This window comes from Erpetoichthys calabaricus, chromosome 5, assembly GCF_900747795.2.
Source record: "Erpetoichthys calabaricus chromosome 5, fErpCal1.3, whole genome shotgun sequence".
Taxonomy (NCBI): domain Eukaryota; kingdom Metazoa; phylum Chordata; class Cladistia; order Polypteriformes; family Polypteridae; genus Erpetoichthys; species Erpetoichthys calabaricus.
Genome location: NC_041398.2, coordinates 32,040,074 through 32,059,194, shown reverse-complemented (window position 1 = coordinate 32,059,194; position 19,121 = coordinate 32,040,074). Strand labels below are relative to the sequence as shown.

Here is a 19,121-nt window from a genome sequence, read left to right as displayed (position 1 = left end):
CCACGAGCTCTATGAGCCCTGCCATATTTATGAATTCTCTACCCCAAATCGGCTGGGTGAAGCGCTGGGGTAGTGAGTCTAGCAACAGATAGCAAGCCAACTGTTCAATTATTTGATAGGGCGTGTTTTCGTGTGGCCGTAGCCACAGCCCTACCTTTGTCCATAAGCTCAAGGCTTGTTACGGGGTCGGCCTCTCTGGGTCGAACCTCCAGGCTTTCACTCTATTCACCTGCCAGTCTGGTGCACCCCTAGGTGGAAATCGGGGCTCTGGCTTTACAGGGAGGCGGGCACTCTCTCCCAAGAGAGCACAAACAGCCCTCTTTGTCTCCTGCTTCCGAAGCAGCCCAATTCTGTGAGCCCCTCCTGCACACTCCCCGGCCTGCCTAGGTTGCCTAATGGAGCCTGCCAGAGGCAGAGCCTGCACCGGGTCACACCGAACCACGGGACACCCTCCCCTCCTGGAAACTCGGTCCCGGTACGCTCCCACCTGGATGTTTTGCAGGTCCTGTCCCCTTCTCTTCCAGGACTTCTTCATCCTGCCGACTACGCCAGTTTCAAAAAGACGAGACATACTCAAATAAAGGTTTGGGGCAGCCACCCGTATAATTTGGTATCCTAGCTGAAAAAGTCGTTTAATGTAAATCAACAGCACTGGTGTGCATACAATTGGGTCCAAAGCAAGACTGAGGAATTAGGACAAAGGGCAGGGTTTTAAAGGGGAAGACAGGAAGTGAGGTCATAAGGATCAGGGACGTTGGTTCGGGCCCGGACGTGACGTCACAGGGGCCGGAGCCAGTAAGGACTCCTTCCATTGGCTCGGTCCCGTAAATGATGTCACAAGAGCCAGGTGGAATCTCCCGGGAATGGTCTGCAGGCAAGAAAGAAAAAGAGTCAGTGCACTCTGCCACCTCCCGGCATAACTCAGAACTGCCGTCACTCAAGCCCTTTAGCTGCCTCCCATGCGCACGTGTGTGACAGTGTATTATGATAAGAAGGTGTGTGACCAGAGGGTTGAAAAGAATTTGGAAAATTAAATACAAAGAAAAATAAAGAGCGATATTGAGAGATGGGGTTTCACAGCTGTAAAGGAGAGATTGAAGGATTTGTGGTCAATGGGGATTAAGAATTTAATTGAGAATTGGAATTAAACCAAAATGTGTAAACAATAAGACTTTTTCATACAAATGTATTGGGGGATGAGGGTTTAGGTTAACAGATGGAAATGCAAAATGAAAAAGGTTGTTATGTGGTGAAATGGTAATGTTGTCAATTGTAGCGTGTACTGCGTAGATAAAAATACAAAAAAAAATCATGGAGTTCTCTACTTCCTTTAAATTTGCCTAAATTTAACAACAATAATGTGGTTAGATCAGTGGAGGAGTAATCTAAATTAAAGGGCTCCAAGGTTTTCTTTAAACAGTTTATTTAACTTTTAGAGCAGTAAGAAAAATACTAAAGTCACTTTGCAGAAGCTGTGTGTCATTTGCTACATTTTTTGAATGCCTGGGAATTTAGTTAAATTAGTGAGGTTAACATTTGTCTTTGCAAAGCCTCTTTCACACATGCGGTTTTATTCTCAGATAACTTATTGGAGGAAGTTCCTTGTACACTCCAAATCTTGGGAAAGTTGGTGTAATGCTGCAGTGGGCTGCAAGTGTGTGAAGGGGGAATCTGCCAGCACTGATGGAAAAAGTTACAAATTTTATATATGGAAGGGGCTTAAATATCAAGCTGTGCAGCAGCGTGTGTGTGTGTGTGTGTGTGTGTTTGGACATTTTACTAGCCCAGTTGGTAACTGATTAAGGACACTGGACTTCCCTGAAGTTAATTCTGGCACAAGTCCAGAGAACTGCTGCAGTCTTCAGTCATTTTCGTGTACACGACTTGCTGAAGTGTACTGAGCTTTCTCTTGATATTGAACAAGCCACTTGCATTGCTTTAACATCGTCTGTATCAGTTTGCAGAGTGAAAAGGTCACTTAAAGAATGTGAAGACGTGGCAGAGCGCAGGTAATGTATATCGCATGCGTCCTTATCTGAATTATGAAGGATGAGTTTTTATTAAACTAAGATTCTTGACTGGGTGGCACGGTGGCGCAGTGGGTATCGCTGCTGCCTCGCAGTTAGGAGACCCGCGTTCACCTCTCGGGTCCTCCCTGCATGGAGTTGCATGTTCTCCCCGTGTCTGCGTGGGTCTCCTCCCACAGTCCAAAGACATGCAGGTTAGGTGCATTGGCGATTAGTGTGTGGGTGTGCGCACCCTGCGGTGGGCTGGAGCCCTGCCCGGGATTTGTTTCCTGCCTTGCAGCCTGTGTTGGCTGGGATTGGCTCCAGCAGACCCTCATGACCCTGTAGTTAGGATATAGCGGGTTGGATAATAATAATAATGGATGGAAGATTATTGACTGTAAGGATGAGCTATTGACAAGTTTAGAAAAATAAGGTGCCAACTACAATAAGGGTTTAATCATACTATTGTCTTCTGTATTCAACCTCATAATCTTAGACTTTATCAGTTTGGTATCCATGTTACTAACCGAAGGTTATGGATGCAGGGTGCATCGAAGCGCACGCGCACTGCCGCACTGCAACGAGCCCGCCCATAGCTAACGACACAGCCACAGAAAACACACCTACCAGTGTGATCGCCACTGCAATGAGCCCACCCATAGCTAATGACACAGCCACAGAAAACACACCCGTTAGACAAATGAAGTGCACGAAACAGCTCCCAGGCAAAGGAGTCACGGCTCAAAAATGAAACAGCTCAACTAACGTAAGTGCAATTATGATTCCTAACAGTAAACAACATGGGTAAAAACAATGAACGAAGGCGCCCACACAAACAAACCGCTTTAGTGCAAACCAGAGTCAGTAGGTGGCATCCAAACAACATGGATAAAAACAATGAACGAACGCGCCCACACAAAGAAACCGCTTTAGTTCAAATGGGATTATTGAATTAAATGGAAACTTTACCATGCCTACGACCTGTGAACTATACCTGAGGTAAAGCGTGCACGCCAGATTGTACAGCCGCCCGGACGCGAACGGCCACACCACCGCATATACGACGACACAGCCATAAAAAAAAAACAAAAACGAGACTGCGTGAAGAAAAACAATAACAGAAGCACGTTGCAATGAACTTTCCCAGGACGCACCCACCCTCCATGATGTTTCACCACGCATCGGATTCCCCCCTGGGAATGGCCCATACTGCTTTCACGTGTGTTGACAAATATTGCATCGGATTGGAACAGTGCACCCTGAGCCAAATCACCACCGCAAATGTGCCCAAATGTACGTGTTAGATCTGGATGATGCAGTATATCAACCACAGAGCTAATAGTGAGAAATGTAGCTGAAGTCATAAACAATCACCCATTAGCAAACTCTATGAAAATGCTACATGAGGTTGAAAGAGAAGCCAATACAAAAGCAGAGGCGGACGGTGTGGCACCAACTACAATTGCCTTAGTGCTAATAAAGGACAAACAACGGGATCCGAGACGATACAATGTTCCCATCGTTAATGAAGTGGCAATTGTGTTTCAAAATGATGACGGTCAGCCTCCGTTTCACTGCGATTTTGTCATGCATTTACGTCCTGATGGAAACAAGGCACCTACAACGTGCTTCTGAAACACCACAACCACATGAGTCACAACTGCAAAAAGAAACCGCTTTAGTACAAATATGTTTATTTAATCAAATGACATTTCCCAGGATGCACCCACCCTCCATGAGGTGATTGCCATTCTTGGATTTGCGATTCTTTCCAGAATCGCGGGCTTGCTGGTATATAACTAACTGATAGGTTTCTCAGTCTCTATTAATGTTCTTTAATTTAAATGTCGCCCTAAACACAAATAATTTTCTGCAGACACATTGGGGCTGTTTAGTGTCACCAGTTTTCCTAAAAATGTGACTTCGGATAGTGGCAGTCTGAGCAGGAGACATGCAAAGATCACACACAGGCTGCCACAGCCAGGCATTGAGTTGCACTCCAGGCTCTATGGAGAGACATTACGATGTGCCGTCATATCAATGAATAGAACTGCTTCTGCTCTGTTTCTTTCATATTTCTTATCCCGCATGCTATTTTGGAATTTTTAGCATAGGAACCATGGACAACACTTCACTACAGCTTAATAAGATCAACACTGAAGCAGAGACTAAAGAGAACAAGAGAAGCCAGTGGGCGAAGAAGGCCGAATACTTTTTGGCTGTTGCTGGAAACATTGTGGGCCTGGGAAACGTCTGGAGGTTTCCTTATCTGTGCTACAAGAATGGAGGAGGTGAGGGAAAAGTGTTCAAACAAGAAAGTAAAGATCTCTCCATACCTAAAAATGTCTAACGTGTAAGATAAGAAGGTCATCTTGGGATTTATAAACATTGACTTGGCCTGTGGTGTCATCAAATGTTCAGTATAATTATGGAAACCTAGGCCATCACAAAGCAAAGGTGTCATATATTTGGATTATATTAACAGGGTAGATTTTCACTTACATGATGAATTCTTTTTCATTACTATTTTGAAACAGTCCATAAAACTAACTTTCAGCTGGGTTTTCATGTTCACTTCAAATCTATAAAGCTTGCAACACAGATTCATAACAGCTAGAATTTGAAGGTCCAGAGGATATGTAGGGACATTTCAGTACTTACTGTAAGCCTGTGCCCCATAATAAACACAATTTACATGAAGGGGCATGAGGAGTCCAGTAGGCTCCTTACTTACAAGAAGAGGTCAAGACTCCCAAAATACCATTTACACCTTACTGTAGTGCCTCAACAGACAAAGGTCACCTAAATTTGCTTTGTTTACTGAAAATGAACATCAGTAAAAAGATAAATTTATCCTTTACTGATGAACAAAATGCTCTCTAACAATCTATCTACTGTCAGGTCCATAAGTATTTGTACAGCGACACAATTTTCATAATTTCAGCTCTGTATGCCACCACAATGGATTTGAAATAAAGCAATCATGACGTGATTTCAGCTTTCAGCTTTAATTTAAGGGGTTTACCAAAAATATCATATGTTCTGTTTAGGAATGAGAGCCATTTTTGTTATTATTGAATGATTTTATTTAACTTGACTCCGTCTGGGTCAAATCTTGCAACTGATTTTAAACTCACTTCTGGCAAAGCGAATTTCTTAAAATTTTGCATACACAAAACCACATCTCGTCCATTACAGGAGATGGACGTCTGAAGCGGAGCTCCGTTAGCAGCGGCTTTATTTTCCCACGTATTTCATATTATTTAGAGGTATCCTGTATTTACCCGACCAAAGGAACTTCCACTACAATGTATCAACATGAGTAACAAGAAGAGAAGTCAGAAAGAACCGGAAAAGAAACTTAAAGCTGCATCAAAGTCTGGACAGACATCCGGCCCAAGTACGAGGTATGGTCTCTCGGAGACTGACCTGGAACAGGCAGACGAATGCGCAGACTTCCTAGGACCCCGCTCCACTGCATCGTCTCCTGTCGAGAGTGAAAATGGGAGCGAGGGTGCAAGTGACACAGGTCACGATGGATCGCCAAATTCTGAGGATCATTCAAGACTAGAAAAGGCCTTGCAGTACGTGCTCTCATCTATTCATCGCGAGCCCGCAGCATCTGCTGTAACAGGAGCTGCTATTCCACTCGCGGAGCACGAAAGCCGAAGCAAACTGTCCGACGGATACACTGGCCACGGATAACAAAATACGGGTGACCTTTAAAGGCATAGTGGAAAATTAGAGGAATACATTGAAGAAAATAGATCCAAACTGAAAAAACTTGCAGATCAGTTGAATGACGTTAAGCAGGCATTCACGGCTCGAGTTGAAACAGCGGAACAATTGGCATCTAACGCTGATGAAAAAGCTACAGCTGCGAATTCCAAATGCAAAAAACTCGGAGACAGACTTGCAGCCCTGGAAGATGGGTGCAGAAGGAATAATATAAGAACTGAAGGTATACCTGAGAAACGAGAAAATTCAAATCCAGTGAAATTTGCAGTAGAATTACTCTCTAAAATAATTGGAGATGATTTTAAACTAGATACTGAGATAGCAGCAGCTTATCGCATACTCAGATCAAACACCTTTAAACCCAGGTCTTTTATTGTTTGCTTCGAACGATTACGATGTAAACTTGATGTGATGGCACTTCTCAGATACAAGCAAGAGATTATATTTGAAAATAATCTCATTCGTATTTTCCCCGACTTCTCACCTTTAACAGCTGCAAAACGCACAGCCTACTTCGACATTAAAAAGCTCCTACGGAAAGCCAATATCAAATACAGCCTCTTGTATCCCGCCAAACTGAAAGTGGAAGTTCAAGACAAATATTATGTATTTTCAAGCAAGGAGGAAGCTGAAAAGGAATTAAAGAAGCTGTTCCCGACACTCTTTTGAAAGTCAATAATGAGCCGTATTCTGTCATGGCATAGAAAGGACTTATCATCTGCTGTCTGATTCACTTTTAAAGAGACAGGTATTATAATTATACATCCTTTTCTTTACTTGGACACTATATGTTTAACTTATATGTTTATATAAACTATATGTTTAATTACAGCTATAGATGTGGAAGTGTGGAAGTAATTAAAGTAGTGTTTGTTTTTTTTTGTTTTTTTTACTACCCTAAAGTAGACTGTTTAACATCATACCCTTGGTTAATTGCTATTTCTACTATTGCATTACTAAGTTTATCTTAGACCACTTTTTAAAATCATTCCCAGGGTTCATTATTTTATTATCTTAATATCTTAAAATTGCTGAAGATTATATTTTAAGCTTAAAGACTGTTAATGATTATATTTTTGGCAGATAGTATTTAGACTTTAGCTGCAATAGATATCTCTACTTTGTTTTAATTCTCAAATGCCGCTGCTGGGGGGGGGGGGGTCTTGTTTTGTTTGGACATGCTCTGTCTCTTCGTATGTCAGAGGAGTGGGATATTGCGAAGTGGGATCAAGCCTCATGCGGTGAGGCAAAATGAGAGGTGGGGGGATAAAGGGGGGAGAGAAGGAGAGCAGGCTATATCAAATCTATTCTTCTAATCCTTATAACTATAAATATCAACGTAACAATAGGCTACATGGCAATAACTCATGGGGAAATTTGAAATTAAGATTAAAACTGCCTCACTACCAGTTAAGACTATAAAATGACATTAAAAACTCAGAATCAAGGTCTCCATGATGGGACAGTTAACTTTGTGAGCTCGAATGTTAAAGCCCTGAATCACGAATTAAAGAGAAAGAAAGTATGCTCTCACCTAACAGGCTTAAATGCTAAAATATTATTTTTACAGGAGACCCACTTACTAAGCAAGGATCAGTCCAGACTACAAAAAGACTGGACTGGCCAAATGTTCCATTCTAGCTTTGCAAAGAAAACTAGAGGTGTGGGAATTCTCATACACAGAACAGTCACATTTGTAGCATCAGATGTAGTATCGGACCCTGAAGGGAGATATGTGATGGTCATATGCAACTTATTTAACAGTAAAATGATTTTGATAAATGTTTATGCACCCAATGTCGATGATAAGGAATTCATGCAAAATAGATTTGCATCCATTCCCAATGTGAACACTCATAAAATTATAATGGTTGGGGACTTTAATTGTGTTTTAAATCCACTCTTAGATAGGACTCCTGTGACAGGGGGGACTACATCTAACACTGCAAAGATAATTACACAGTTTGTAACTGTCCACAACTTATCAGACCCCTCGAGGTTTTTTAACCCAAACTCAAGATCATATTCCTTCTACTCACCAGTGCATCATAGCTACTCAAGAATTGATTAATTTTTTATAGATAATAACTTCTTGCCTATGATTAAATCGTGCAAATACGACACAATTGTTATCTCCGACCATGCCCCTCTAGTCTTGGAGCTAAAATCATTAAGCCCCTCACACTCACCTCGCAGATGGCGTCTTAACCTTCACTGATAAGTCAGTGGGAAACCGATGTTTTATATTATTAGAAATTGGAAAAAATCAGATTCTCAGTTAGAGGATCTGTACAGAATTTTTTCAAAACCTGGCAGGATCTAATCAATAATATTTTAGAATAAGAAGAAATAATAATTTCCACATTTCTTTTCCTTCTCCGTTTATTTATTTATTTATATATATATATATATATATATATATATATATATATATATATATATATATATATATATATATATTTTCCTTGTTTATTTTTGCCCTATTAAAAAGCCCTTAGCAATTCTCCTTTGGCCATGCTTTTGTATAAATGGATCTATTTGTATGGAATGATTACAATAAAATTAATAAATAAAATTTAAAAAAAAAAAAAATTTGCATACGTGGTCAGTATTGATGATAATAGAATAATAACAAATTTCACCATAATCAGTGGTTAAGCAATTCCAATTAAGGCACATACAGCAATGATGGAGAGAGAATATAGTGTGATATAGGAGCATACAAGTGAGAGACGCATCGGATTGCCCCCACTTGCCTCTTCCAGTGAGTGGAGTGGGTAAATATTTGTGCCGACTTTACTTGTTTACTCTTGCAAAGGAGTAGCCTTGATGATCAGGGTGAGGAAGTATTGGCATAAGCTTGCCGTTCTGTCGACAATATTTCTTTCTCACAGCGACCGAGTTCTAATCCCATAACAACCTGAACAGCAAAAATAGAGACCAAAATATAATTCTTTTTAGTATTCAGATAATTCTGTAAAGAAGATATATTATGTAATACTTTTAAAGAAGCTTCCCATTCATGAAAAATGATTAAAGAAAAATAATTTGCAAAATCTCTCTATTATAAAAAATATCTTGGAAGGTTGGAAGGAGATGAGACGTGATTTTCTCAGAGAGACACTTTCACGTCCCACGAGAAGAGTCTTTGTGCCAAGAGATTCCGGGGCCAGAAATAAAACAAAGAGTAGATGACAAAGTAGAACGTCATAAAGAATTCAAAAACGTTGGCGTGGTACACATGCAGAGCAGGTTAGAGATAATGGAAGCACGAAAATTCAAAAGTCTCAAAAAAGGATAGTACAGATCACATTAGCGCAAAAAAGTGGAAATTATTACTCAATGAAGTAACGGAACAGTGAAAAGAGATCAAATATATTGTTTGGATTTAAACTTTAAGTCAGAGATTGGAGATTGTCTAATTCGTGTTGCCATCAGGGAAAAAAAAAAGTGTTTCTTCCCAATGAAGAGGCGTATCTGCGAGAATTAAAAGATTTATTGTTTGATAAAAGTGAAATCCCGTGAGAGAATCATTTCTCATTTGTGTGAATGCTATTGTCAGACACATTTCTTGTATAGAGAAAGAAACAATATTCACTCACGGGCAGTTATACGTTGCATAGTCACGATGTAATTCCAAACATGGAATTATGAAAAGGTATTTTTATAAACGGTCCCACTATTTTCAGGGGTTCTAAAGTATTTGGATGTTTGACTGACAAGCTCTTCCACAGCCAGGTGGGAGCAGTTCCCTCATTATTCCATTAACTATTAAGCAGGTAAAAGTTCTGGAGTTGATTCATTGAGTGTGGAATTTTCATTTGGAAGGTGTCACTGTGAACTCTCAATATGAGGTCCAAAGAGCTGTCCATACAAGTAAAAACCGTCCATCATTACGGCTGACAAAACAAAACAAACCCATCCGAGAGACAGCAGAAACACCAGGAGTGGTCAAATCAACCATTTGGTACATTCTTTAAAAGAAGGAACACACTGGTGAACTCAGCAATACCAGAAGGTCTGGAAAACTACAGAAGACAACTGTGCTGGATGATCGCAGAATTCTGTCCTTGGTGATGAAGAACCCCTTCTGAACATTTAGCCAAACCAAGAGCACTCTCCAGGAGGTGGACCTATCATCGCCAAAGTCTACAATCAAAAGAAGACTTCATGAAAATAAAGACAGAGGGTTTACCACAAGCTGCAAATCCCTGGTAATCCTCAAGCATAGGAAGAAGAGATTAGACTTTGCCAGAAAACTTTTTTTAAAAGCTTGTCCTGTTTTGGAACAATTTTCTTTAATCAAAGGAAATTAAGATCAGTATATATGAGAATGATGGCTAGTGAAGACTATGGAGAAGAAAAGAAGTAGCTCATAATCTGATGAATACCACATCCTTTGTGAAACATGTGGAGGCAACTTTATGGCCTGATCATGCATGGCTGTGAATGGAAGTCAGTCACTGATGTTTACTGATGATATGACTGCTGACAGAAGTAGCAGGATGAATTCTGAAGTGTATAGAGCTATACTATCAGCTCAGATTCAGACAAATACTGCAGAAATGATAGGACGACGCTTCACAGTACAGATGGTGTGGCACGCGGCTGGGGGTGAAACTCACGCCTCCTCCAGACCACGAGGGGGCATCCGCCCTGGTTGTGTTGGGGACCACGGGTACAGGGCTGTGAAGCCCAATCCTGTAGGGGCCTGTGGTCACCGCCAGGCAGCGCCCCAATGCCTGGAGAGCCCTGGACCTCAGCACTTCTGCCACACCAGGAAGTGCTGGGGGGAAGAGGAGCAGGGACACCCGGAGTGCTTCCAGGGATACAGCCGGCACTTCTGCCACACTGGGGCGTGTCGGTGGAAGATTTCCGGAGCACACCTGGAGCACATCCGGGGGACAATAAAAGGGGCTGCCTCCCTTCATTCAGGACTGTAGTCAGGTGGAAGAGGACGAGGTCTGGGAGAGGAAAGAGGTGGCCTGAAGAGAGGAATGGCAGAGTGTGGTTTTGGCCTGGACTTGTGGGGTGATTGGTGCTGTGGCACTGGATTTGTACACTTTTTATACTGTGTAAATAAAAGTGTGTTGGGAGTTAAAACGATGTCCATCTGTCTGTGTCCAGGCTGCTTCCCACAATGGACAATGAGCCAAAGCATACTGTGACAGCAAACCAAGTGCTTTTCAAAGCAAAGAAGTGGAAGATTCTTCAAAGGCCAAGTCAATCAATTAACCTCAACCCAAGTGGACTCGCATTTCACTTGCTGAAGACAAAACTGATGGCAGAAAGTCCATCAAACAGGCAGCAACTGAAGACAGCTGCAGTAAAGGCCTGGCAAAGCATCTCTAGAGTGGAAACCCAGCACTTGGAGGTGGCCTTGGGTTAAGACTTCAGGCAGTCATTGACTGTTTAGGATTTTCAACCAAATATTGAAAATGATCCAAACATTTATGATTATGTTAGTTTCTCCAAATGCTTTTGAGCCAAATAGGAAGACCATGTATAAAAATGGCTGTCATTCCTAAATGGCTCCTACAATATTTTTGGTAAACCCCTTAAATTAAAGCTGAAAGTCTACACTTCAATCACATCTTGATTGCTTTATTTCAAGTGGTTGCAAACAGAGCTAAAATTATGAAAATTGTGTCGCTGTACAAATACTTATGGACCTGACAGTAGATAGATTGTTAGATAGATTTTGTTCATCAGAAAGGGAGAAATTTATCTTTTTATTGAAGCGCAGTAAACAAAGCAATTTACATGACCTTCGTCTGATGAGGCATTGCAGTAAGAGGTAAATGGTATTTTGGCAGTCTTGACTACACTACACGCACAACGTACACAAAGTTCTCCGCTCATGCCTTATATAGTTTATGCCAACATTTTGTCATTTACTACTAAAATATGAAAAACGTTTCTGTTTTAACAATGTGTTTACACAGATTATTGTAGAAATGACACACACATGAAATGCATGTGTTCCAAATAACGATCTATTATTTCCACTCCAAAACTCCAGCACTTCACTCCCAGATAATCAATCAAGGCATGAGCTGTGAACGTTCTGTGGCAGTGGGTGGATGGAATAGCAGGCTGCTTGCTGCTTGTCTTTATCGGCACATTTACAGGACAAAAGACGCTGACGGAGAGGTGCGATGGGATTTAAGGTGGGCCGGATCTACGAGTTTTTTCGTAAACTCTGGTAATTCTTGTGTTAAGAATCTCTAGCAAAGCAGGAGTACATTGTGGTAGCCAGAATGTCCCTCCCATATGACACTGGGCCTTATTTATGTTACCCCATATGATAAATCTGGGTTTTGGATGTTTAAGATTCAGACTTTTATTTTCTTTTTTAGACTTTTGTTCTCTTTTTGTTTATAACTTTTAACATTCCGACAGTGATCTCAGTGGGGCACCATTTTGGATAGACATTTGCTGACACCCCCAATGTCCATAAGGTTTTGTATCTGTCTGCACACCATTGTGTCTCGGTGTCAGATGGACTCCATGATTAACGATTTGAAGACTTCAGTTGCAGTAAACAAAGCATATGGTCAGCTCTCTGACAGTGTCCATGATGACAGAATGAATTTGTTAACTGAGTGAACATTAAGGCTTGCACCCTAAATTTTCTTTTGTCCTACATGCAGGGGTCTTCTTAGTTCCCTATTTGTTTTTCATGGTCACCTGTGGTGTTCCCCTTTTCCTCTTGGAAACAGCATTGGGACAGTACACCCGTAAATCTGGAATAATCTCCTGGAGGAACATCTGCCCGCTCTTTGAAGGTGAGATGCTAAAGGTGCTTGCTTATCATTTTTAAGGAGTTTAAAGAAGGGTACGTGTGCATCAGTATTTGAAAATTAAGATAAATGCAATTTTTTTTTCTTTTGCATTTGTTTAATTTAACAGTATCAGTACCTGTTGCCATCAATGACACTGAAACCACAAAAGGGTTTTTACCTAAAAACAGCAATGAAGGTTTGTATATATAGCCAAACACAAAGCACCTGGTAACCCTTTATGATAACTTTCATTAAAATACAGTACATAATATAATGTTTAAAAGATGATTATCCATTCAAATATTTAAATGTCATTAAATGGTAATTCATATACTGGCAACATTTTATAATAATTTTCATTAGTAAGTCATTACATGCCATATGTTTCATGCCAGAAAAGAGCACCACAGATGCAATATTTGCTCTGATGATGTTGATGGAGAAGTTTAGAGAAGGCCAGAAGGAGTTGCATCGCGTCTCGAGTTGCATCGCGTCTCGAGACAGGGTGTCTCGAGAGGAGCTGTGGTATTGTATGAGGAAGACGGGAGTGGCAGAGAAGTACGTAAGAGTTGTACAGGATATGTACGAGAGAAATGTGACCGTTGTGAGGTCTGCGGTAGGAGCAACGGATGCATTCAAGGTGGAGGTGGGATTACATCAGGGATCGGCTCTGAGCCCTTTCTTATTTGCAATGACGATGGACAGGTTGACAGATGAGATTAGACAGGAATCCCCGTGGACTATGATGTTTGCTGATTAAAGACAGTGCATAATTAGCCAAATAAATATACATATAAGACATCATTATTCATAATTTACAAAAACAACAATAAAACACATATATACACCTAAATATGCAACAATTATATTCTGCATATTGACTGTGTCTTCCAACAATCGGATAATACTGTTCTTCATTCCCTACTTTAGCATTTAGATCTTCTATTTTCATCTTTTTATTATGGTTTGTGTTGGTTGTCATATAATCTCTCTGATCTTTCATTAAACATTTCCTTTTTCCTCCACTTCCTCTGTTAGTGCATGCACACATATATAATTGAACTTCTCTCTTATTCTTAGTGAGCACATTCTTTCATCCTCCAGTTCAAACCCTATCTGTCTACAGTATCTCTCACCACCAAACCCAGTTCCCAGAACATGACATCCTTCATTGTAATATATTATAATGTCTTTAATATTCATGATGTCTTTGCCAATCCAACATATTGCTTCTGTGTTCACTTTTTAACTCTTCTAAGAGTTGTTTCTTGAGATTCCTCCCATTCCATGTCGCTATCTGTAAATCAAAATCCATTTTACCTTGCTTAGGTTTAACCACGTTTTCCATTCGGCTATCATCTCAGGGCTTTTTGATAGTTTAAGTGTTTGATGGTGTAGGGGTATTGAGCAACCCCTAACCTGGTGGGCCTGATACTTTCATTTCAGGGTGTTTTGCCTTCACCATGGCAATTGAGGTTACTCATCCTTTCAAAGTAGGCCTCCTCACTTGGCTTAAGTATGATACCATGGACCACTTTCATATCAAGCAGCACACCCTGCTGTCGATGTGTGCCATCTTGCCAAGCCATATCCCAGCTAACTGCTAGGTTGCCTTTCCTCATCTGTTCACCAACCCATACTGCCAAAGGAGTTAGCTACCACAACTTTGTCATGGATTGCATAGCTTAAACGTATTCATCATCCATCCATCCATCAATACTGATGCTCTGTATAAGAGAGGACAGAGCCGACTATACTTCCTTAGAAGGCTGGTGTCCTTCAACATTTGCAATAAGATGCTGCAGATGTTCTATCAGACGGTTGTGGCGAGCGCCCTCTTCTATGTGGTGGTGTGCTGGGGTGGCAGCATAAAGAAGAAGGACGCCTCACGCATGGACGAACTGGTAAGGAAGGCAGGCTCTATTGTAGGCACGGAGCTGGACAGTTTGACATTTGTGGCAGAGCGACGGGCGCTGAGCAGGCTCCTGTCAATCATGGAGAATCCACTGCATCCACTAAACAGTATCATCTCCAGACAGAGGAGCAGCTTCAGCGACAGACTGCTGTCAATGTCCTGCTCCACTGACAGACTGAGGAGATCATTCCACCCCCACACTATGCGACTCTTCAATTCCACCCGGGGGGGTAAACGTTAACATTATTCAAAATTATTGTCTGTCTGGTATACCTGCATTCTTATCACTCTTTAATTTAATATTGTTCTTTATCAGTATGTTGTTGCTGGAGTATGTGATTTCCCCCTTGGGATTAATAAAGTATCTATCTATCTATCTATCTATCTATCTATCTATCTATCTATCTATCTATCTATCTATCTATCTATCTATCTATCTATCTATCTATCTATCTATCTATCTATCTATCTATCTGTCTATCTATCTATCTATCTATCTATCTATCTATCTATCTATCTATCTATCTATCATATAGTGCCTTACAGATCTATCTATCTATCTATCTATCTATCTATCTATCTATCTATCTATCTATCTATCTATCTATCTATCTATCTATCTATCTATCTATCTATCTATCTATCTATCTATCTACTAGTAGGAGAGGTCGGAGTTGAGGTGGAGAGCCTGGGTGATTTTGAGATGCACATATTCTATAGACAAAAATGTTTCATACAAATAAATGTTGCTGCTGTTATTGCATTGTATTACAGGTCCCCTAGAACTGTGATATTAGAAGCTTTTACTAATGTGCATTTATCTTTGTAGGTATTGGATATGCAGGCCTGATGATTATCATTTACACTGCCATCATATACATCATCATCCTGGCCTGGGCACTCTTCTATCTTTTCCACTCCTTTAGCAAAGTGCTACCCTGGGCCAGCTGCAGTAACACATGGAATACAGGTAATGTAAAGATAGAAAAGGGGAAACAAGGGACAACATCCATCTGAAATTAGTTTTCATGAGAAACAGTAAAAGGAAGTAAAAGAAAATATGAATTTAATGTACCTGGGTAACCCATGGAGAACTCCCATACAGTCATAAATGGTGATTTTGTTGAATTTTTCAGGGACTTTCTGCAAGTGATTGATTAGATTAGATTAGATTATCCATCCATCCATTATTCAACCTGCTATATCCTAACTACAGAGTCACAGGGTGCAGAAATGGCCCAATTGTCAAATATTAGAATGGTACCCAATGAAATCTGTTTCTGGAGCTTTGGAAAACTTGCACATAACTGGATATAATTTTATTGGTTATGATCGGTCCATCCAGTCCATATTAAAATGCCTTTGGGTTGTTTAGTGTGACAGTGTTCTCAATATTCATGTTCTTAATACCCCAGACATTTTTTAAATGGATTTTTGAAATCACATTTTGCCAATGCAGAGAGCTCTGGTTTATTTTTAAAAAGCTTTGTTGTCCAAAAAAAAATGTTAGTAAGTCAGATCTTATGTGAATAAGGACCACTTCATGGTGGTGAGCTGGTAAACCATCTACCAATACAAGCCTTTGCAGTATATGTTCCTGCTTCTCTCCATAGGAGCATGACACACTGACTTGTCCTTCTATACCCTGCAGCCACCTGCGAGGAGTTTCACAAGAGTAGCCTTTCTACCAACTGGACGAAACTGGAGAATGCCACCTCACCAGCAGTGGAATTCTGGGAGTAAGCCAGCCTTGTTTTAGATAATATACTTTAAGTGAGTGTACAGTATAGCTAATGAAGATAGGGTTTACCTATAAATACTGGAAAAGAATGAAGTATAGCTGAGGACCACATGGTGTGGCAGATAATCAACTCTTCTAAACTTGTGGGAACAAATATAACAGTCAGAGTGGCCTGGGCTTCAAACCACAGATATGTCAGTTCAATTCCCAGCACTAAACAATATGCTTCTCCTGCTGTTACTCACAGTCTTTTTAGACAACTGTGTAAGCAAAGCAAATCCAAGTAAGTTTTAAAAGTCTTTCTAAAGCAGCAGTGGTTTGGCCTGAGCAGAATGAGCTCGAGAGTCCAGTGCTGAATGTGACCACTGTGCCTTCTGATCACACAGCAGACGGGTTCTGAACATCTCTGGAGGGATTGACGAACTGGGAAGCCTGAACTGGGAGATGGCGTTGTGCTTCCTTCTCGCCTGGATTATCTGTTACTTCTGTGTCTGGAAGGGAGTGAGATCCGTAGGCAAGGTGAGGTCTGAATGTAACACACAGTACCGAAGCATTAGGTTAACTAAGAGGACATTTTTTGACCAAAGTTAAGTAAGCAGATAGAGTTTGACAATTGTCAATATCAATAGACTTGTCTCTGCTTCTCACAGGTGGTGTATTTTACGGTCTCATTCATTTACATTATGCTGATCATCCTCTTGGTGCGAGGACTCACTCTCCCTGGGGCCAAGGATGGTATTATTTACTACTTGTATCCAGAGCCATCTCGGCTTGCAGATCCTCAGGTGACAAAACTAATCTAATTAATACAGTTGCTTCAATGAGTTCTAATGATAAGATGGTACCTTACTTTGTGTAGCACTACTGTTTGGGCCAAAGTTCAGTTCAGTTCAGTTTAAAAAGATCATTTAGCAGAATTAGCATGTTACTTATGTGTTCACATGGATCATATCTACCAATCCAATTTCCTCCATCAATCAAAAGACATAATATGTTTTAATGCTGACTCCAAATCTTCATCTACACATGAGTGTGCTATATAATTGAGGGGCATCTTATTCAAGGCTGACTCCTGTCAGGGTACAAGTGTAAGTCCATCCATCCATTATCTAACCCGCTACATCCTAACTACAGGGTCACGGGGGTCTGCTGGAGCCAATCCCAGCCAAAACAGGAAACAAACCCCAGGCAGGGCACCAGCCCACACACACACCAGGGACAATTTAGAATCGTCAATGCACCTAACCTGCATGTCTTTGGACTGTGGGAGGAAACCCACTCAGACACGGGGAGAACATGCAAACTCCGCACAGGGAGGACCTGGGAAGCGAACCCGGGTCTCCTAACTGGGAGGCAGCAGCGCTACCACTGTGCCACCCACTTCTGTAAGTCATTTTGAATAAAAGATGGATGAAGTTGTTAGCCAATTTTATGATGATAATTATTGCTTATTACCATGTTTAGCTCTTAAGCTCTTGACACAGTTGTTATTTGTAATTATTGAATTATACAAGCAAACTTTTTTTAGGTGTGTTCACATAAATTCAGAAGCACCTATTGCAATAGTCCATGGTGATATGTCTGTCTGTCTGTTTGTCTGCATGAAACCAATCTTGTTGAGATGTGGGGCACTTATTATTTGTCGAGACAGTTCAATTTTTGTTGAGATATCTCGAACAGATCATGCTTTGTGAAGTGTTGAAATTTCAAAAATTCCCATTGAAAAGCATTGGCAAATTTGCAAACACGTTAATCTTTAAACTCTGCGAGTTCAACTAAGAATTAGTTTACTGTTTCAATTTTACCGTCGGAGCTGTTGCTTGAACTTGTATATTTTGTGTCTTTTTCTCATTTATTCGTTTGATAGCCTCTCTAATTCCCAATGGAAGGGAGTCAGACACTGGGCTGTGAGTACATACAGCTCACACAGCAGCGCCTTCTGCTACTTTAGGTAAGTTAGCTAAGAGAGTGCAAAAAAAGTCACTTCTCTGGAAATATGTGGAAGGGGAAAGCAATTATTTCAACATAATTAACACAGAATTGATTGAATAATACTATCTGCAGATATTTTATTGTAAATAATTGGCATTATCAACCAACCGCTAAATGGTGTTTAATCTCAATAATAACATGAGGAACAGTGCAGTTGCTGTAACTGGGATAAACATAGGAAGGGTTTAGCAATGGCAGTGGTGACTGGTGCCCATTGTATTCAAAATAGCCCTGACCAATGATAAACCTTTTATGTAAGATACACCTACGACTTCAGTGAAACCCCAGGGTGGACATTTACCTCTCTTACATACTTCTATGCCATTCCCGACTTCCTCATACAATACCATAACTCCTCTCGAGGCACCCTGTCATACAGTATGCTTTCTTCAAGTCAAGTCCACAAAGACACAATGCAACTCCTTCCGGCCTTCTCTATACTTCTCCATGAACAACCTCTGAAGAAAAATCACCTTTGTAGTGCTATTTCCCAGCATGAAAAAATACTGCTGCTCACTAATCATCACCTCACTTCTTAACCGAGCTTCCACTACTCCTTCCAATAACTTTATTCTGTGGCTGATCAGCTTTATCTCTCTGTAGTTACTACAGCTCAACACATCAATCTAACTCTTAAAACAAAGTACTGTAACTATTTATTTCCCTTTCAGGTCTGGATGGACGCTGGAACTCAGATTTTCTTCTCTTACACTATTTGCATTGGCAATCTGATAACCCTCAGCAGTTACAACAAGTACACAAATGACTGCTACAAGTAAGTCCTTCTTCTGCTTCTCTGTAATTGCTTCTGTTCTTGAACATATTGCAAACTAAATTTCAAATTACATATCATAATAAAGGAGCTATTAGAAATAATCCATGACTTCTAGATAGATAGATAGAAACAATTTACACAGTACAAATAATCTTTCATTATTAAG

The 19,121-nt window shown here is 40.6% G+C and overlaps 1 protein-coding gene across 1 annotated transcript in view; it reads left to right on the top strand.

Annotated features, from left to right (window-relative positions):
* The first annotated feature begins 4,128 nt into the window (after positions 1–4,128).
* The window catches only part of LOC114644669 (sodium- and chloride-dependent GABA transporter 2-like), a 35,559-nt gene continuing 20,566 nt past the window's right edge, over positions 4,129–19,121 (top strand). The window contains exons 1-7 of the mRNA XM_028792706.2: positions 4,129–4,300; positions 12,401–12,535; positions 15,277–15,417; positions 16,099–16,186; positions 16,575–16,707; positions 16,839–16,973; positions 18,852–18,955. Coding sequence (XP_028648539.2) covers positions 4,129–4,300; positions 12,401–12,535; positions 15,277–15,417; positions 16,099–16,186; positions 16,575–16,707; positions 16,839–16,973; positions 18,852–18,955 — 908 coding nt within the window. The remainder of the gene's footprint in view (positions 4,301–12,400; positions 12,536–15,276; positions 15,418–16,098; positions 16,187–16,574; positions 16,708–16,838; positions 16,974–18,851; positions 18,956–19,121) is intronic.